The 21945-nt window shown below is 42.5% G+C and overlaps 1 protein-coding gene across 1 annotated transcript; it reads right to left on the bottom strand.

The window, feature by feature from the left end:
• Positions 1-4057: 4057 nt before the first annotated feature.
• On the bottom strand, positions 4058-21380 carry ERLIN2 (ER lipid raft associated 2; the record flags this gene model as incomplete). Its single annotated transcript, XM_080710458.1, has 11 exons — positions 4058-4258; positions 4867-4946; positions 8007-8096; positions 8896-8987; positions 9686-9744; positions 10021-10094; positions 16802-16927; positions 17069-17130; positions 17916-17962; positions 19156-19237; positions 21274-21380. 11 exons carry the CDS (start codon positions 21378-21380, stop codon positions 4058-4060), a joined length of 1020 nt encoding a protein of 339 aa, XP_080566584.1.
• Positions 21381-21945: the final 565 nt, after the last annotated feature.

Below are 21945 nucleotides of genomic sequence, written 5' to 3'. Positions count from 1 at the left end.
ACCTGCGATCCTCCTATCTCAGCTTTCCACATACTGGGATTACAAGTGTGTGCCACTATGCCCAGCAGTATTTGTTCTTTACATGATAAATCTCTATAGCACCTGCCAAGAATTATGCCCTGTTCACAAATTAGGTTGCTATTTGCTTTTATATTGATAGTGGGGATAGATTTTCATCTGGATACTTTTCTTTAGTGAGAAGTTGACTCATTAGCCAGTGATATTTTTATACCACCTTTCCTAATTTAGCCACTGCTAAATACATTTTAATAAAAAAGTAAACACAAACTCATTTTATTTAGAAACATTGAAAATAAAACCAAGACAGATTCACAGGAAACCTTTTGTGTTGTCCAAAGCAATTCTTCCAGCTATCAACCCAAGGCAATTCACCCAGCAGACTCATTTATAGAATGATTAATATAACAAGAATGATCGCTCAGTTACAAAGGCTATTTAATGGGGCTCTTTGAAAAATTTACTTTGACTATTCAGTCTCCAGGCTACACAAAAGCAGAGATAAAAAGGAATGGAAATACAATCACAAAATGATTGGCTATTACCTTTTATAAAGAAATAATAAAACCAGTGGCTAGAACCCTATTGAATAGAACCACAAAGTAACTTTGTTTATAGACACAGTAGCTACTTGCCAAGATACAGTTTGTTTTCAATTGACAGTCAAAAGTCATTAAGTCTGACCATCTTACTTTATTTCTTCTTTATTTTTTTGTGGTACTAGGGATTGAATTCAGGGGCATTCTACCTCTGAGATATACCCCCAGCCCAATTTTTTTTTTTTTTTGTGTGTGGTACTAGGGGATGGAACCCAGGGGCTTTCTACCTCTGGGCTACACCCCCACTCCTATTTTATAATTTATTTGGAAACAGGGTCTCACTAAGTTGTTGAAAGCCTCACTAAGTAGCTGAGGCTGGCTTTGAACCTGCGATCCTCCTGTTTCAGCCTCCCAACCACTGGGATTTCAGGTGTGCACCACCATGCCCAGCTTAACTCTTTTTTTTTTTTCCTCTTTTTTTTGGTGGTACTGGGGTTCCTGGAAGCCCTTCTACCTCCAGGCTACACTCCCAGACCTATTTTTACATTTTTATTTGGAAACAGGGTCTCCTAAACCAGCGCGCACGGCTGGCTTCGAACCTGCGCAATCCTCCTGTCTCTGCCTCCCAAGCGCGGGGATTACAAGCGTGCACCACCACGCCCGGCTTAACTTACTCTTTCTAAATGATAAAGTTATCAGTGTTATTAGAGACCCATAGAAACTATCAAAGGTCGCTGATAAAACATTTTTGATTAATATATCGCTAAGTTTTATTCAATGATTTCCTTTCTCAAGATGATCATAGATCCCTCCAAATCTATTTTCTCTTAATTATATAAAAATTAACAAACTCTGGCTTCCTTACAAACATTCTGTCCTTATACTTAAAAAAGTGATTAAAAACAGTACTGAATATGAACTGCTTCTGCAAAGTTTAGTGAGTGAGAAACATTCTATCAAATAGGTGACTGTTCCTTGGAAAATCCTACAAAAACTTAATTTTATAAAGTTACTTATTTTGATACCACTTATAAATAGCAGCCATTATTTCACTGCCTACAAAACTGCAGGCTATCATATTTCACATGTTTAGAATTCAAATGTTTGAAGATCAGATGGTCTAGTAAGTTATAAAAACAGTCACACAGCCGGATGGGTTGTCCCGGGCCCAGGAGACTGCTGACTTCCACTTACTGCTCAGACATGTACCTACAACCATTGGATTCATGTGAATGGCCATGACATTTGGATTTTTTGTTTAAACAGGAAGTGATGCTAACATGGTGGGGGCAGTTGCAGGACTTTATTGAGGCGCTTTTGTAGTCAAGGGCCAGGCTATCACAGAATCTTAGTATTGGAGAGACCTTCAAGAACCTGAGGAAAGTGTGCTATTCAGACACCGAGAAACCATGCTCTTGAGTCTACTATGGCAAAGTGGTGTTTTCTGAGGCTCATCTGGCAGAACTCAGAGTAAAATGTATGTGAACAGGACGCTGGATGTGTCAGGGTGCTCCTAACAACTGATTAACAGCAAACTGATTAAACGTAAAGAAGATGAACTTCAATAATAGTACCTAAGTCACCTTCTACAGTTAAGTTATATGCATTTATTTTTTTTCGGGTCTGGGATGGAACCCAGGGGCATTCGACCTCCGAGCTACACCCCCTGCCCTATTTTTTATTCTTTATTTTGAAACAGGGTCTCACTGAGTTGCAGAGGGCCACACTAAGTAGCTGAGGCTGTCCTCGAACTGCGATCCTCTGGTCTCAGCCTCCCGAATATTGGGATTACAAGCGTGCACCGCCACGCCCGGTGTCTTATGTGCATTAAAATCCATCCTACCCAGGAACATTTTGCTGCCTGCACAAAGTCTGACTAGAACTGTGTTTTGGTAATTCTTTGGGCCAGGAATGAGAACAGACAGGGGCAATTTGAAGTAAAGGGAATTATCACTTTGTATCTTTCTTAGCAGGCTGAATGCTCTTCCAATTCCTACAAGCCTGGTATTACTTAGAAGCAAGCTGGCCTGAGTTCTAGGACCATCTGATAAACAAGAAGCCTGGGTATCAAAACTGTCATGGGGATTGGTATCAGAAAGTATCATTCATGGTATTTACCTAGGAAAGAGAGGTATAGTAGGAGCTGTTTTTGCTTTTTTTCAGGGTGGAGGAAATGGCTAATAAAAAGTCCAAATCCCAAGCCAGAACTGGCCATGGTCATGCAGGGTATCATTATACTTGCAAAAAAACTCTAGATTGCTGCCCTCTACTTAAAATTCTGTACAGTACTCATGGACTATACAGATAAGATCCATATCCCTAATCCCAATTTCAGGATATAAGCAAAAAAATTTTTTTTTAAATATTTGTTCTCCCCATCCTGAATCTCCCAGGATGACTCAATTTCCCAACTAGGAATGAAAAAGAAAACATTTTGAACAAATTTTGATGCAGCCCAAGGACTCGTATGAACTCTGACCTGCATGCACACAGCTGTCTCTAGAGTTAAGGTTCAGTCCGATCTGTGCGACTAGACTCCCCCTTTCACTGCCAGCCAGAGAGGACTAGGCAGTCCTCTGGCTGACCTTCCACACTGTGTCAGAGCTCTTCAGTGTTGACTCTCCCCAACAACAAAGAGGCTTGGTTTCAAGGTGCACACAATCTGCACATACTACAATGGCTAAGAGGATAACGATTCCACTTCAGCAGATAGTAAGACACTTGAGTTTTGTCTTATTTTCTTAATGCCAGTGGAACCAACAGAGAGATTATTTGAGAAGAAAAATGGATTCACAATCAAGTAAAAAGTTTCAAAAAAACAAAAACAAAAACAACTGTGGTGGCAACCAGCCCTGACTCTGGAAATGGAGTCAGAAGCCACTACTCTTTGAGCCCTCAGGCAAGGAGTGTAGTGTATAGAAAATCTGCAAAACCTAGCACCAGTTCTTCCTTAGGAGGGCTCAAAGAAGCTTGTCTCTAAAACACCCCATTTTCCTGACAAAAATGCCAGGAAGCCTGACGTTCCCTGCAGCTGCCTCTCCACAGTTCTGTTTGAAAAGGTGTGAACACATTTGTTCGGTCGCAAGCCTCACCCATGGGTCAGCTTCGGTCTGACGGGTGTGTGGGGACAGTGGACTTTATTTTCCCGAAGAAGGGAAATCAAATCACCTGGAGGCAACAACCTACGTCTCTCTTGCTTCTTAGTGATGCGTCCCTAATTGAGCCAGCTTCAAAGGGACAAAACTGGGGCTTACAGATCAGAGGTCTAACCCTTGCACATTTATCAGATGTCATATAACCTACTTACCTGAATAAAACCCCCAATCATCAACCCCTGCCCTCCCTTCCCAGGAAGAGGCATGGATTAAGTCCATTTCTTCTTTTTCACCAGTCACAGACTGAAGAGTCAAAGAAGGTAGTGTGTGGGGAGGAGCATTCTTGTTTCATCTTAAAAAATAAAGATCTCTTTAAGTGTCATCTGAAGTTGTATACTTTTTTTTTCAGTTCTCCTGAGTGGTGGCCTCCGAAGGTTCGTCTTCTAGGCTGAAGCTCAGCTTGTCCGCTAGCCCCTCAAACTGCCTGCCCAGACCGCCTGCGGACTCCATAAACATATTAGGGATGTCTTTGCCGAAGTAAATCTTGCTGTTGGAAGCAATGGCTTTATACTTCATCAGCTGCAGATATTCTGGAGTCAGCTTCAGCTGTAAGCAGAGTGAAGAAGATTTGGGTGGGCTTGGATTAGAGAAAATTTTGGAGGGCAACCCTTCAGTTTTTTTTTTTTGGTGGTACTGGGGGTGGAACCCAGAGGCTTTCTACCTCTGGGCTACACTCCCAGACCTATTTTATATTTTATTTGGAAACAGGGTCTCACTAAGTTGCTGAGAGCCTCACTAAGTACTTGAGGCTGGCTTCGAACCTGCGCGATCCTCCTGTCTCAGCTTCCCAAGCGCGTGGATTACAAGCGTGCGCCACCATGCCCGGCTTCCCTTCAGCTTTTATATACAAAGAAATATGTCCCCTTCTACTTTTACAGCCTCCCTGCTAGAAGCAGGGGAAACTTTCTCTAAGAGGAAGTCATCTTAGCTCTTCAAGATAGAGTGGCATGAGTCTTAGAAGGTTCCATATGTACACAAAAATTAAATTTCTGCCAAGGTCTCCTCTAAAAGGGAAGTACCTGACCCATGCAGCATAGGAGTCAGTTTGGCCAAGGGGGGTTCTGGGTGTGATGGTCATTCAACTCTGGGAACTCTCAAGCAGTGCAAACCCCAACCCGAGGACACATCTTCATCAGGCTGTGCGGGGCCTTTACCTTATTTGCTTCAGCTATTTTCAAAGCAGTGTAGCACTCAGCGTCAGCCTTGGCCTTTTCCCGGGCCAGAAATGCAGCATCTGAAGGGAAGAGCGCAAGGAGCTGGATGAAGTACAAACCCCACAGGCTTTGCAGGGCGGCAGAGGCAATCAGAACACTATGTTCTGGGGGATGGCGGTGAGCACTTGACTAGCATGTGCAAGCCTCTGGTTTGATCTCTAGTATTGGAAAACAAAATAAAATGAAAAGCTCATGTTCTGGTCCTAGTAATGTTCCCCTCATTGCCTCTGTGACCTTGGAGAGACTGCTTTTCTTCTCTGTGCTTTGGTTTCCTTTTGCTTTCTTTAGATGGTAGTGGGGATTGAATCCAGGGGCATTCTACTTCTGAGCTATACCCTCAGACCTTCTAATTTTTTTCCCCAAACAGGGTCTTGCAATTATGCTGAGGGCCTCATTAAGGCTGGCCTTGAACCTACAATTCTCCTATCTCAGCCTCCTAAGTACTGGGATTTCAAGTGTGGGTCACCAGGCGTGGCTTGCTTTGATTTCTTCATCTATTAAGCTATGAAGGAGGCATTTTTTTTCTTGTTATACTATACACTTTGGTGCTGTTAAGATCAACCAAAGATAAAAAAAGTGCTTTGAAAGCATCTTCACTGGATGGGGACTAGTTATGAGGAAGTCTGTTGCTGTGGGCAAATAATACATTTTGCATTTATCTAGAAAAGCATGGCTACCCAGAGACACTTCCTGTTTCTACTGTCTCCTTCCTCTAGAGTGCCGCATCTGTGGAGCAAAGTGGTGGCCCTGCCTTAGGCTCCAGTTCCAGAGCTCAGCTCTGCGTTGCACTGCATCCCTTTTGTGCTATGCAGAAAAGCAAGGGAAGCTCAAAGAAGGCTCTGAATCTGGCCAATGGAATATTCATCCTAAAAATGAACACTATAAAGAAAAGAGTTTAGTCCCTCCTCAACTTCATTTCCTTTTATTTCCATCAGTTTAAAGTTTCTAATTATAGTGATTAAGCTGGCACAAATTCTAAGAGAATTACGTGCAGTAGTCAAGACCAACATGTTTGGATTCAGACCTATTTAATTCTATCGTGCAAGCAATATACCTTCCTACTCAGCTCGGAGATTAGCTTTCTACAAGCTAATGGGAAAGTTTTGAATACATACTCCCTTTCCTTGGGAATGAAGCCAGCCTCCTGTAACACCTGTAGTAAGTCACCTGGAGAGAGGTTGGTCTGTGGGGGTCTCACTGCATGCACTCAGCATGACTCGGGAGAAGCCTGCAGGCTGGCCACAGTTCTGGCTGCCATGGGACAACTCATTTAGCACTGAATGGTATGTACTTATAGAAATAAAAACACTGGCTGGGCAGAGTGGTGCATGCCTGTAATCCCAGTAGTTGGGAGGCTGAAACAGAAGGAATGAAGGTTCAAGACCAACCTCAACAACATACCCAGAGTCAGCAGGCGAGTGAGACCCTGTTTCAAAACAAAATTATAAAATAAAAAGCTGGGGGTATAGCTTGGAGGTAGAATCCCCCTGGGTTCAATTCCTAGTACCACAAAATAAATAAATAAATAAATAAAAATTAAAAAAAAAAGAAGAAAAAGGACTCGGAGTGTGCTCAGTGGTAGAGAGCCCCTAAGTTCAATCCCTAGTTCCCCACCAACACAAAGTGTTATTTACCTAAGGGCTCCTGAATGAGGAGCCACAGATCTATGGAATCCACCTTGGCTCCAAAGTGGTCCCTGCAGAGCCCAACAGGCCACATAATGAGCATAGGTGGATATAATACCTTATGGCCTCACACTGCCCTGAGAATCTATTTTTGAACTGAAATTTGTTTGGCAGAAGGCACCACACAAAGTAAAAGGCGGTTGTTGGGAAGAAAGTGAGAGCTTAGGAAGAGGAACTAGAAGTGAATGGTATCTGAAAAGCCAGCAAAGAACACACTTCTCTTTAGCTCCAGTATTGTTGGTACTAAAACAAATTATTTCTTCTCCCCGCCCCCCTTTTTTCTGTGGTACTAGGGACTGAACCCAGGTGCATTCTACCACTGAACTACAATCCCAGCCCTTTTTATTTTGATCAGGATCTTGTGATATTGCTGAGGCTAGCCTAGAACTGTGATCCTCTCAAGTACTAGGATTACAGGCATGTATCACTGTGCCTGGCTTGAAAAAATGTCTTCTTCAAAGCTAGCTTAATAAACTTGGCATGGAAGCCGGGTGTGGTGATGCACGCTTGTAATCCCTGCGCTTGGGAGGCGGAAACAGGAGGATCGCACAGGTTCGAAGCCAGCCGCGCTGGCTTAAGAGACCCTGTTTCCAAAAATAAAAAAAGTATAAAATAGGTCTGGGAGTGTAGCCTGGAGGTAGAAGAGCTTCCAGGGTCCCCAGTACCACCAATAAAAAATAAAAACAAAACAAAAATACAAAAAACCCCCTGTAAGATTAAAAAAATAAAACAAAATGGGCATGGTGGCGCACACTTGTAATCTCAGCATTCAGAAGGCTAAGACCAGAAGATCATGGTTCATGGACAGCCTCAGCTACTTAGTGAGGCCCTTGCAACTTAGTGAGACCCTGTTTCAAATTAAAGAATAAAAAATAGGGCAGGGGGTGTAGCTCGGAGGTCGAATGCCACTGGGTTCCATCCCCAGACCCGCAAAAAAGAAGAAGAAAAAAAGCTAGCTTAATATCTTCTTGGATCTTGAGAGCAGATTTTCAGACCAAAATGATGGTACTGACTCACTTTTTGGGTACCGAGGATTGAATCCAGGGGCAACTGAGCTACACCTCTAGCCATAAATACACGTTTAATTAAAAAATGTTTTTTGCAGTACTGGGCATTCTCTCTCCGAGCTATACCCTCCAGCCCCTACTTTTTATGTTTTATTTTGAGGTGAGGTTCTCCACAACTTAGTGAGATGCTGTTTCAAAATAAAGAATAAAAAATAGGGCAGGGGTATGTAGCTTGGAGGTTGAATGCCCCTGGGTTTCATCCCCAGACATGCAAAAAAAAAAAAAAAAAAAAAAAAAAAAGCAAAGCAAAGCAAAGGACTCTTCTCTCTTACCTGCTTTCAAGAGTGGGTCAGAGAAAAACTCACCCATCAGTGTCACTTCTGCTCACCTTCAATCTCTGAAATCTTCTTCTCAGTCTCCTTCTCCATCACCTTCTGCCCATAGGTGATTTCTGCAACTTGAGCTACCTTTTCTGCTTCTGTATAAAGAAAGTTGAGAAAAGACTGAGAGCACTGATAACTTCAAAGCTCATTTCACCTCTCCCCTGCTCTGAGTGCCCTGATGCAGGAAATGGGTATGCCAGGAGGGAGAGCCCTGTCCCTGAGGGCTCTGTGCCGGCACATGGCATGGGAAGAGATGGAACATACAAGTGGGGGCAGCAGCACACCATCAGCAGACAGTATCTGAGGCGACCCTGGCCCCACAGAGGAGAGCTGTTTCTCTATGGAAGGTGAGAACCAAGCACTAACTTCTCTCTTAAGCCACAAGGGTGCTTTTCCCAAAGGGTGAGGTTTCTACCTGGGTCTTCATGTAGGAAGTAGTCAGGCTGGTTGTCAACAATATAGTGTAGCGATTAGAAACACAGTCTAGAGTCAGAGCCTCTTGACTTGAACCCCAGTCCCACCACTCACTTGTGACATGATTTTGGACATGTCATTTAACCCCCTTCTGCTTCAGTTCAATAAATGAGGTCAATGACAGTACCTATTTCACATGGTGGCTTTGGGGGTTCCTTCACACAGTAAGTGGTAGCCAGTGTGAGCCTCTGTTATCATAAATTAAGAATGAATAGGAATGGCTCCTTTCGTTTAAGAAGTAGGTGGAAACTCAAAAGTTATTACCCTTGGCCATGATCTGACAATTTCAACTCTGCTTCTGAGGAAATGTGGTGGAAATGTTTTGAAAGACTATGTGGTCTAACCATGCCTTTCTCGCATCTTCCTATCCCACCTCCAGCCCTTCTGCCCTGAAAGGGGATCACAGAACCACATCCACACCAATGAGGGCCTTCTTCCGCTCTGTCTCTGCCTCCTTCTCCACCACCTTCTGTTTCTGGGCTGCAATAAGAAGCTTTGTCTTCTCACTTTCCCTGAAGGGGAAAAAAGCATGCAGCTTTGAGTATCAAATGGAAAACTCCTGGGGAAGTTCACTGTCTCCTGAAGAAGTGAAACTCTTCTACCGAGGAGAGGCACACTGTGCTCTCTCCTAGAAGGCTATTTAGTGGTCAAAAAAGAAAAACAACAAAAAAAAAACACCCAAAACTCATTTGTTGCAGGCAGCAAAATGGTTCTTTTTCCTCCAAGATTAACTACTTTGTGGAATGTAAAAACATAAGGTAAGAGCTGGGCATGGTGATGTATACCTGTAGCTCCAGCTAATTGACAACCTGAGGCAAAAGGATTGCTTGAGCCCAGGAGTTCAAAGCCAGCCTGAGCAACATAGCAAAGCTCCTTCTCAAAATAAAACAAAAGCATAGTACACTTGAGCAAAATACACCTGACTGTCATTCACCACCCCCTCTCTCCACCTCTGGTATGAGCCACTGAACACAAATAAGGCCCCTGGCAATTTACAAAGCATCTCAGGGAACCTCGTGTGACGGAGTCAGTTAAGGAGCTCTGGTGAGGGCACTGACATGCCTGTGCAATCTCACCATGCAACAGGCTGCAGTAAAGGCTCAAGACAAAGAATGACCACAAATCCTGGCACAGGCCTGGCTAACTCTGGGATGGGATGAGCTGGGAGTAGGAGAGCAGGGTGGTCGGCTCAGGCACAGGGCATACTCACATCAATTCATAGTTTCTGCGAATGGCCTCAGGTATATTGGGCTTTGTCACCCGCACAGCCTAGAGAAGGATACAAAGAGCAACTGATGGGAAAGTGAGGGTGGTAAAGGACTAGGCTCCCACAGACCCTTGATCTTCCTGCATAAAGAAGATATCTCTTGGGTGTATTCATCTAGAGTCACCCCTCCATGCCAGTCTGGCATGGAGCTGTATTTCTATTTTCTGTATTTCTATCTTTCTAATAAACTTCTTTAAATCTGCAAAAAAAAAAAGATATCTCTTGGGAGAAAGAACGCAGTGTCGGAGTGGGGGCTCTCCCACTGTGGCCACGCTTACTTGGATGACAAGCCCAGGGGCCATGGAGGTTAGGTCTTGTTGCAAAGCCAGTTTGAGATTTTCATCAATCTGATCTGGAATCAAGAGAGACACAGAAAAAGGAGTTATTGTTATACCCTCTAGACCAGGGAGGGCAAGGTGAAGGTAAAGTACCAGCATGAACACTAGCTCAAGAACACCCCTTCACAGGTACAATGTCTTCCCAAAGCAGCATAATTAACAAAGCCCAGAAACCTCAGGATGCCTTGCAAGGTTTTTGGAGCAGCATGCCTAAGCAGCCCTGACATAAATGAAATTTATGTAAGAGTATCCTTTCTTCTGTGGCTTTGGCATAAAATCAGCTTTGTTGTTGAAATTATCAACCATGCTCTACAGGAGAACTGAGCTTAGAAAAACAAAAAGGGTAACAGTTGTAGCATAGTCCTGAAGTCAGGCAGCAGTCTTCCCATAAATAAAAGCAGCATAGGAGAGGACTTCCGGGAAGATGGCGACCGAGAAAAGCGGGGCTTAAGAGCCCCGCTAACAACAAATCTCCATTACCACAAAATCAGCGCCTTTCAAAGCCAGAAAACAACATCACCAGAGAAACAAAAAAAATCACCAGGCTCCAGAGAGAAAGCGGATTGAGAACAGAGCCACAGAGGAGATCCTCACGCCCGAGGACGCGGCTTCATGCCCGAGGACGCGGCAGCAGCGCCATTACTGCTGGCGGCACCGGCGAATTCACGGGACGGCCACAGCAAGCCAAGGGGAGCCGCTGCGGAACAGCCAGGCGGGATTTCTCGGCGCAGAGGGCATCTAAAGCTCCCAGTGGCTGAGCTCAGCACACGCTGCAGGGATTCAGAGTGGAAATCAAATCCAAGAAAAAAAAAAACGCCAGTCCCATAGCCGAGGACGTAGCAGCGGCGCCATATTGCCACCGGCGGCAACAGCACCGAATTCACCGAATTCAGTACAGCTACATCTGCGTACTCAAGAACAGTGAGTCAAATTGTGGGCCACAGCGGAGAAATCCCAGTACTGTACTCACTGGGACTTGACCCAGTGGGAGAGGGGCGGTGGCAGTGATATCACACCATAGGAGAATGTGCAACCTGGCACCCCCCACAGTCTAAAGCAGCCTCTATCGACTCTCTGGGTCGGAGACTCAGTGATAAAACCCAGTAAAGGAGTAGTGGGGTCTGAGATACTACTGACTCGAGATCCAGAGCACCTTAAGTGAAGTCATAGTGACCCAAGGGAAGAACCCAGAGAAGGCACAAACTTCCGAAATCATGGGAAAGAGGAATAATACTGGAGCAATGAATGCTCACAACCCCACAACATCAGAACCCGGTAAAACAGAAAATCAGAGATTTCTAGAAGATCAAATCAGGAAAATAACTGTAGAAATAATAGAGGTGCTTCGAAAAGAACTCAGAGAGAGCCAAAAAGAGATAAAGGATGCAATTAATGAAGTAAAGGCCTCAATTCAAAGCACAAACAACCGATTAGACCACATGGAGAACAGAATCTCGCTCTTAGAAGATGATCATTCCAAAAATGAACGCATAGTTTCTAATCTAGAAAAAAATATCCGACAGCAGGAATCTGACATTGAAGAAATATGGGCCCATTTTAAGAGAGCTAACCTAAGAATAATTGGAATAGAGGAGGGAAAAGAAAGTGAAACCAAAGGGATCAACAATCTCTTCAAGGAAGTAATAGCAGAAAATTTTCCAGACATAGAGCAAGAGGTCGATACGCAGGTCCAGGAAACTTATAGAACTCCCTTTAGACAGGATCGGAAAAGAGGATCCCCACGCCACATAATTGTCAAAATGACCAATGTGGAAGCCAAGCAGAGAATCTTAAAGGCAACAAAAGCAAAGGGCCAAGTGACATTCAGAGGCAAACCAATTAGAATCACTCCAGACTTCCCAAACCAAGTTATGAGAGCCAGAAGGGCTTGGAGTAACATATTCCCAATTTTGAAAGAAAACAACTTCCAGCCAAAAATTTCCTACCCAGCAAAACTTTCTATCAAATTAGATGGAGAAATAAGAAGCTTACATGACAAACAGAAACTGAAGGAATTTATGTCTTCAAAACCAGCACTAGAGAAAATACTCAAAGAGATTAACTACAAAGAAGAAATAGGTAACACACATCAGAACTAGAGAAACAAGATTTTCCATCCAACAGACAACTAAGATTGGTTATCTGTGGAGATTCATTATTTATGTTAGTCTTTTACCTATCTGTAAAGGGTATTGTTTGCTTTTATTGTTGTTAATTTTTAGGATTTCTAGTTGGAATATTAATATACCTTCAGATATAGTATTTGGAAATATTTTATCCCATTCTATTAGTAACTGTTAACTCAGTTTACATTGTCTTTGGATATACAATATGTTTTTTATTTTTTAGGGAGTTTGTATACTCTTCTGTTGCCTGTGCCATTGAAATCATAACCAAGAAATCACTGCCAATTTCAATGTTGTGAGGTTTTATGACCCAGATTTTCTTCTAAAAGTTTATAGTCTTAAGATTTATATTTAGGTCTTTTATGTATTTTGAGTTAATATTTGTATATGTGTTAAGTAAGGGTCCAATTTTATTCTTTTCCATGTAATTATTATGTTTCAACAATATTTAGTTAAAAGATTATTATTTCCCCCACCAAATGTTCATGGAAACCTTGTCAAAAATAACTTGACAATATAGGGAAGAATTTAGCTCTAGGCTTTTATTTAACTCCAATGGTTTATATATCTGCCTTTAGAATAGTACTACACCATTTCAATTATTGTAGCTTTATATGGTTTGAAATCAGAAAATATCTATCTTCTAGCTTTGTTCTTTTTCAAGATCGTTGTGGGTACCTAGAGTCCATATTCCATATTAGGATAGATTTTTTTTTCTGAAAAATAAATATATAAATATATGATAGTTTCACCTAAAAAATAGAAAAAATAGATTCTCTGGTAAGAAAGAAAGCAAAAAGAAATATTGAAATGTTATCTTTAAGTCATCAAAAGCTTGGTATCAGACAAATGAAACTGTTATGTGAGATTATCATTTTTAATTTTTGATAAATTGCTATAATATTAGATGTCAATCACTAAGCCAAGCATGGGAGGGAGGGATAGGGAGAGAATGGGGTGGGGATCGGGTGGGGACTGAGTGGGCAAGGTGTGCATGTATGTCTACAAAAGTATGTATCCCACTATGATGTATGAATACAGTGCACCAATTAAAAAAAAAAAAAGGAGCATAGGAGAAGGCAGGATCAGTTTTCATAAAGGAAGGCAGAATAGCTATGTTAGGTCTTCTAAAAAGGTATGAGCAATGAAATCTAGTAACTTACAATTTTTTGGGGGGTGATACTGGGGATGGAACCTAGGAGTTCCTACCTCCAGGCTATACTCCCAGAAACAGGGTCTAAGTTTCTGAGAGCCTCACTAAGTAGCTGAGGCTGGCTTTGAATTTGTGTGATCCTCTTGTCTCAGCCTCCCAAGTACTGGGATTACAAGTGTGTGCCACCACACCCGGCTATTTACAAATTTCTAAAAGACAAACAGACAAAGATATCAGGGACAGCCCCAATGGCATGGTGGTACACACTTGTACTTGGGAGGCTGAGACAGGAGGATTGCAGGTTCATGGCCACATCTGTAACCTAATGACACCCTGTTTCAAAGTAAAAAAATAAGGCTGAGGGTACAGCTCAGGTAGAATGCTCCTGAGTTTAATCCCTAGGAACACACACACATATGACTATTAAACAACACAAGGGGAAAAGTAAAATGTACAGTTCTGGAAACAAGCCATAACTTTTTTTTTTTGTGGTACTGGGAAGTGAACCCAGAGGCATTCTACTTCCATGCTACATCCTCAGTCTGATTTTATTTCTTATTTGAAAACAGGGTCTCACTAGGTTGTTGAGAGCATCACTAAGTTGCTGAGGCTTCCTTGAGCCTGTGATCCTCCAGTCTCAGCCTCCCAAGTATGATTACAGTGCATGCCACCACACCTGGTTAACCTGTGTCTTTGATGTGCTCTTTGCTTTCTACCTGAGCTACACCCCAGCCTTATTTTTAACTCTTTATTTTGAAGAAGAGTCTCCCTAAGTTGCAGAGGGCCTCACTAAGCATCTGAGGCTGGCCGTGAACCTGCGATCCTCCTCTCAGCCTCTCAAGTACTGGGATTACAAGCGTGCATCACCATGCCCGGCTTGTAAACTTCTGAACTTTCTGAAGTATTAGAAAATATTTTTATAAAATGAACAAAGAGGATGCAGCAGAGTAAGAAGTGATGAAAATTATGCCGAGTCATGTTAAGCTGAGGCTGTGAGAGTGTGAGGTGGGGGAAATGTAAAAAACCTTCAGAGTTCAAGGAGCATGATTAGAGACATGAGTTTCTCCTTTATGGATATACACAGATTCTAAGCAAAACTGTGCTTGCTGGCTAGACTGAAATTTACAAAGAAAAAAAGCATCAAAGCAAATACATTTTTCCATCTCCTTTGTACAAAAGCCACACTTTGCTAAGCTACCAAGTTTATTTGTAAGACATTAACAAGTGTTTGAATGTAAGACGATTTAGTAGTTTAATTTTCTCTTCAGGGACATTAGAGATCCTTTGTCTTTTGTTGTTTCAAATGCTTTGAAATATTCATTTAATGGCTCTATCTTAAAATAATGACTAGAAATAAAATTAATATTTCATAAAATTTTATTACCTTGAAGTAAAACTCAACAGCAAAGTTACCAATTTTTTTTCTTGAAGGCACAATGAATCCAAAAGTCCTATAAAAGCTGGGTGTGATGGCATACGCCTATCATCCCAGTATTTGCAAAGCTGAGAAAGGAGGATCAGAGGTTGGAGATCAGCCTTAGCAACTCAGCAAGACCCCATTTCAAAATTAAAAATAAGCCGGGCGTGGTGGCATATGCTTGTAATCCCAGTACTTGGGAGGTTGAGATAGGAGGATTGAAAGTTTGAGGCCAGCCTCAGCTTAGTGAGGACTCTGCAACTTAGACCCTGTTTCCAAATAAAGAATAAAAAATAAGACTGGGGGTATAGCTTGGAGGAGGTAGAATCCCCCTGGGTTCAGCTCCCAGTGGGGGAGGGGGAAGCCCTATATCATAAATTTAGAAACATTTTTCTAAGTGTAGAAAATTAAAAAAGCGATTCTGATGATTCCCTAAATCATGAACAGTATAAAAAGCTATTTGCTTAGTTATGATTATAGACAATGTCAGTGATTCCTACTTCTTCTTCTTCTTTTTTTTTTTGTGGTACTGGGGGTGGAACCCAGGGGCTTTTCTACCTCAGAGCTATACTCCCAGACCTATTTTATACTTTATTTGGAAACAGGGTCTCACTAAGTTGCTGAGAGCCTCACTAAGTAGCTGAGGCTGGCTTTGAACCTGTGCGATCCTCCTGTCTCAGCCTCCCATGCGTGGGGACTACAAGTGTGCGCCACGACGCCGGGCTTACTTTTGTCTACTTATAATAAAAATATTTAGGAGTGTAGTCCAGGGAAGAGTACTTGTGTAGTGTTCCATCCTTAGTAATGCAAAAACAAAAACAAAAAATCTTGTTCAGGGGTCTTTTTGTGAGGACTCCTAGAAGTCATCATTCAAAAAAATTCACTTACTTTTAGCACTGGCTACTTGAAAATTCCTAGAAGAAAGTTAAACATAAAGGAGTTGCAGCAATTACTGAAATGTTTTCTTTGCTGCTAAAGTCAGGCTGTTTCCTTTGACCAGGTGAAGAAGGATAAAAAGTACATGGATTCTTTTTTTTTTTTTTTTTTAAGGTACTGGGGATGGAACCCAGGGGCATTCTACCTCTGAGCTACACCCCAAGCTCTATTTTTTATTCTTTATTTTTGAAACACAGTCTCACTGAGTTGCAAAGGGCCTCACTAAGTAGCTGAGGCTGTCTGAGAACCACGATCCTCAGGTCTCAGCCTCCCAAATGCTGGGATTATAAGCATGCGCCACCACGCCCAGCTTCATCTTTCTTCTAGAACTAACTGAACCATACCATTTTTGTCAGTCACCCTTGGGCACCTCACTTGGTGTGGGGTGGTAAACCAAGAATACTGAAGAGAACACAGAAGTGGTAGCCAGGAGAGAGTACAGCTCTGTTACCAACTAGCTTGGGACTTTCTCATTTTGGGCTTCAATATACTTTTTTTTTGTGGTACTGAGGATGGAACCCAGGGGCTTTCTACCCCTGGGCTATACCCCCAGACCTATTTTCTATTTTATTTGGAAACAGGGTCTCACTAAGTTGCTGAGAGCCTCGCTAAGTAGCTGAGGCTGGCTTCGAACCTGTGCAATCCTCCTGTCTCAGCCTTAATTTTATATTTTTATTTTTTGGTAGTACTGGGGGTTGAACCCAGGTCCTCATGTATGCTCTACCACTGAGCTACATCCCCAGCCCACTAAGTATACTTATTTTAAGATGAGTATGTTGGGTGATAACATCTAAGATTCTTCTAGAAGTGACTGTCCTTACTGTAGAATGATATTTCGGGGCAGTGAACATACATTCCCGCTCCAGTCCTTTGGTTTGGCCAGAAGTGCACACTCTCTCATTCTTGTTCCTGTGCTCACAGTCTGACTGCTCTATGGGTCTCCTTCCATTGGCATCCATGTCTTCTAGGGACCCCCTGGTGACCCGTTCCTGACCACTAGTCATCCTATCCTACATATGGCTCAGAAGCAGGCAGTGGGGAGGTGTGGGTTGCTAAAGCCCAGCTTGACCAGAGAAGGGGACTCCTTACCGAACAGCTCAATGTAGACTTCTTGAAGCGTATGCACACTGCAGAACTGGTTCAGCTCGTGGTGGATCTTGTTGAAGATGAGGGCCTTGTCATAGTCGGCGGTATAGTTCTTCACTATATCATACACTGGGAAACGGGAAGCTCAAAATAAGAAGAATGCAAGACCCCAAACTTCCCCAGACACAGCAGTTCTCTCTTCACAAAGTGCCGAGACAGACAGACGTGGGGGAGACTAAACCAGTGGGGAGGGTGAACTGGAAGATGTACCTGCATTTGGGACCAGGAAATTCACCACCTCTATTCTGTCAAAGTAGATCATCACACCACCACTATTGGGAAGGAGACAAACAAGTCAGTGCTAGCCTCTGGAATGTGGTGCCATCTCTTGGTGATGGTATAAAATGTATGACTGGCAGAAAAAGGAGTAGAAGCATTTGCGGGTTGTTAGAAGGCATTTCCAAGTAGGAGGATATACAGAGTTCATAGCAACAACCCAATCTCCTGAGAAATCACACCTCCTAAAAATACCTACACAACGGAACAAGATTTTTGGGAAATAAGAGTAATTCCTATCTTTTGAATCAGAAATGTCTTTTTTTGGTACTGGGGATTAAACTCAGGGGCATTCTACCTCCAAGTGGCTGGTCTGAAATCTGTGATTCTCCTTGCCTCTGCCTCCAAGGGCTGGGATTACAGGCATGTGCACTGTGCCTGGCCAGCAATGTCTTTTTTTATACTGGGATTGAACCCAGGTTCATTATACCTCTGGGCTGTATCCCCAGCCCTATTTTTTTTTATTTATTTTTTATTTTGAAACAGGGTCTCACTAAGTTGTGGAGGGCCTCACTAAGTAGCTGAGGCTGGCAACAAAACCAAGATCTTCCTGTCTCAGCCTCCCAAATACAAGGATTACAAGCATTCGCCACCACTCTTAGCTCCTTCCCAAATCTTTGAGGAATCTTCTCTACTGCACTCCAATACCCGGTCAAGTCAGGGAGCTTGGGTATTCTGTACCAAGAATGGGTATTCACCATGACACTGTGTCACTGTCTCTTACTGTAGTCCTCTAGCCTCTCTTTTTACTTACTGGGCTTAGTTTTTGTCTTATACCTACCTGGTCCCACATGGTACATTCTTCACCTCATCTGTCTGGAGTGTGGTCTGGCAACAGAGGAAACATAAAATGATTTAAGGTGGGCAGTGACAAACAGGTAACTTACTATTTGAAATCCCAAGTGCCCTTGACTATTTGTTTAGGTTGAACTCTGCTTTTGTTCAACGTGAATATGCCACCTAATCCTCTCTCTTTACAGGGTGTGATTCTAAAGTAAGAATCTTCACTGCATGAGAACCATGTGTGAATAATATGCAGAGTAATGATGGTTTATTAAAAAAGACTCTGGATTAGGAGTTTTAAGATTTTTTTTTACTTCTACCTCTTTGATTTACTAGAGCTTTTTTTTTTTTTTTTTTTTTTTTTTTGGTACTGGGGATTGAACTCAAGGGCATTCTACTTCTGAGCTACCTCTCTAACCTATTTTATTTTGAAACTGGCCTTAAATCTGCAATCTTCAGCCTCCAGCCTCGGTCTCTCAAATACTGTGTCCCCGCACTCGGCTCGTTTGTTAGTTTCCAAATAGCAGATTCCTTATTTAACCTGCCTGCCTCAGAGCATAAGACTTGCTCAGCCCATTCTTGGGATTAATGCTGAGCCTTGAGATAATATTCCTGAATGCACTCTGAAAGCATAAGGCATTTTAGGTAAATGGCAGAAACTCACAGTAAAAAACGACTATGAGATATCTCATGTCAGTACAGAAGTAATTCTTTGAAATCTTGTGATTTTTTCATTGGACACACATCATTGATGTCTAGTCTAACTTAGGCTGAGATCTGTCACAACCAATTTTACTTCTACTTTAGATGTTATCAGCTCTCACCCAATCCAACAACCCCCTCCCCAATCTGGGAAAATCTATGTTCATGTATCTGAAGTTCAAACAAGAACCAGCAAAACTACCGTGTTTTATTTCCATCTACCATAGCAATATGTGATTTAAAAACAGACACACATACTTGATTTTTCTTCTATACATTCAGAACAGATTCTTCTCTGGCTTTGTCTTGAAGAAATAGTTTCTACTGGGGCAGATGGTCCAAGGCAAAGTGATGACTACAGTCAGCTATTTCAGTAATTAAAGTTTCAGAGCCTCAGAGTACGTGTATGTGTGTGTTCTTTAATTAGTTTCTGAAATAGCACTGAACTTATCCAATAGCTCAATAATTTCAAATTGTATACTTGTCCACAAGCCCATCTCAACAGCCCTTCGACCACACACACCAGCCAGGCGCACCTGCACAGACTTATACGACGTGATAAAAGGAAGCATGAGGTGGAAGCCCGGGCCGCTGGTGGAAGTGAGCAGGGCGCCGCCTCTGCAGAGGAGGGAGAGAAAGCAGGTTCAGTGCAACATGGATCATTAGAGAAAGGTTACGTGGGCCAAGTTTCTCATTAGCCCTATACACATGTAAACTAGTGACATGTGCCAGAGACACGGCTACAGATCCTTCTCTTCCTCTTGCCTCAGCCTAAACTTCTAGGAAGCCTAATGGTAAAACATAAAACCACTCGTTGTGCTTCTACAATAAGAAAAATAAGCACTCAGGTGGAGTGATATAAGAACCATACAATCCCTGGCTACACTTAGAATAAGGGAGGAAGCCTGTTTTACTCTGTCATACCCGCTTTGTTTGTGGCAATCCATTAAGGCAGTCAAATCCAGTAATACAGCTACCAATTAACCGAACTATTGTTGGAGCCCAGTGACACCGCTGACCAAAAGAATAATTTTAAGTATACTTTGTAAGTCATTTAGATATTATTTTTTCCGTAGCAAGAGTTAACTTAAAAGTTGCACGTAAATGATAAAATTAATGGCCTTTTTTGAGGACATGTAAATAGATGGTAGGGAGAAGTTATTAAAAAGAAGAAAATTCAATCAGACTTATAACTTTTTTTTCCTTGGTGCTAGAGATTGAACCCAGGGCCTCCTGCATGCTAAACATGCTAAAGGTAGCTCTATTACTGAGCTATGTCCCTAACTTCTCCAGCAGAGCTTTAGAACTTGCCACTGGAAATCCATAAATAAGCATCACAGGGTACATGTAAGAAGGGTTCAAAAGAACTTAAAGCAAAAGCCTTGGTCACGGAAGTTGCTGAAATTAGGAAAGCAAACCTGGGTGTGGTGGTGCATACCTAATCCTAGTACTTGGAAGGCTGAGACAGGAGGATCTCAGATTTGAGGCCAGCCTCAGCAACTTAGTGAGAGCCTATTTCAAAATAAAAAAATTAAAAGGGCTGAGGGTATATCTCAAGGTAAAATCCTCCTGGGTTTAATCACCATTACAAAAAAAAAAAAAAAGAAACCAAATCAAGATTTATAATGCTTCTTTGCTTTATATTATGAATTCAAAGATGATTAGAAAAAGCAGTACAATACAGCTGGGCGTGGTGGCGCACACTTGTAATCCCAGCATTCGGGAGGATGAGATTGGAGGATCGCGGTTTGTGGACAGCCTCAGCTACTTAGTGAGGCCCTCTGCAACTCAGTGAGACCCGGTTTCAAAATAAAGAATAAAAAATAGGGCAGGGGGTGTAGCTCAGAGGTCAAATGCCCCTGGGTTCCATCCCCAGACCCGCCCAAAAAACAAAACAAAAAAAAGCAGTAAGATAAACAATGTAATAATGGGCTCGTTTATTTTAGGAGCCACTATCATAAGGCTTGCCTTGATTCATACAAATCAATCTGCAGATTCTTTCATTTTTCCTGAAATGTTCCATTTAGAAGTCTCCCAAGGCTCTCTACTCAAGTTGTCCCGTAAAACTAGGACTGAGCTGACATTTGTATAAGTATTCTGGTGGTGTAGAGCTAAGACTCCCTGAGTGATATAGGAAAAACAATGTTTCAGGGATGATCTGCAAGGAATGCTCGTTTTTTTTTTTTTGTCTTTAAATATATAAACACACTTATCAAACACCATTAACAGCATCATCTAGAATTTAAGTTTACACCCCACACCCTTTTTCTCATGGTCACTAACATAAAAGCTTAATCCAAAAACAATATCCTATTCAATAAAATCCTCAGTACTACAAACAAAACAAAAACCCCAGACTCCCAGCTTGGTGGTGTACACCTGTAATTCCATTTCTTGAAAGGCTGAGGCAGAAATAACAAGTTCAAGGCTAGCCTGGGCAACTCAACAAGACCCTGTCTCAAAATAAAAGTATAAAAAGGGTTGGGAGTGCAGCACAGTGGTAGAGCACCCCTGGGGTTCAACCCCCAGTGACACACATACACAATCGAACAATACTCCCAAACAAATACATATACTTAGCACAATCTGCTAGATGATGACCAGGAAAGGGGCCCCTTTATAGGAAGTTGTAAGCGTCAGTGTCTCTGCCTTACCTGTAATACACTCCAATATGTCCCTCTTCTATCTTGTGCACTGCTGAGAAGAGAGATGCACAAAAGAAACTGGAAGCCACGGCCACAACTGCTCCTAACTGAGCCATCAGTGAATGTTTATCCTGAGGAAAAGATGCAGGGAAAGTGTGTTGCCTGCGGTGCAGAAGAGCCTTACTAATGAGAGCACCTCACCAAGCTAGGCTCCCTGAAAGTGACTCAGTTGCAGCCTGTTGTAGCAGGAACACGGAATAGACCTACAACTCACTCCATTCTTGTTCTCTGTCAGTATTCCCAGCACTTAACTGTGAAATTACACTCCCCACCGCAGTGCAGAGGCAGTGGCTCCAAATACAGCCCTTGCTCAAGTTAAAGCCTTGGGCAGGGTTCAGAACACAGCCTTCTTTTCCTCTGACTATGAATGTGCTGTCACTGGAGCCACTCATACCAGCAAAGGGAACAGAGGCAGCTGTGATACATTGGCCAAAATTACAGAGGATGTCAAACGACAGGCAGTTGTGGCTATGTAATTGTGGTCAGAGCCTTCCATTTCTAATTGCCTGTCATTTCAAAGGAAACCGTTATTTACTCTTTCCAGGCGTTAGAGACACAGGCAGCAAGGAGCAGAGTTCCAAAGTGGGGTTCTCTGGCCTCTCAACCACCGCCCCAGTTTTT

The sequence above is a fragment of the Muscardinus avellanarius genome (assembly GCF_963383645.1).
Source record: "Muscardinus avellanarius genome assembly, chromosome: 14".
In the NCBI taxonomy this organism is placed as follows: Eukaryota; Metazoa; Chordata; class Mammalia; order Rodentia; family Gliridae; genus Muscardinus; species Muscardinus avellanarius.
The sequence above is the reverse complement of the archived record's forward strand: the minus strand, read 5'-3'. Positions and strand labels throughout refer to the sequence as shown.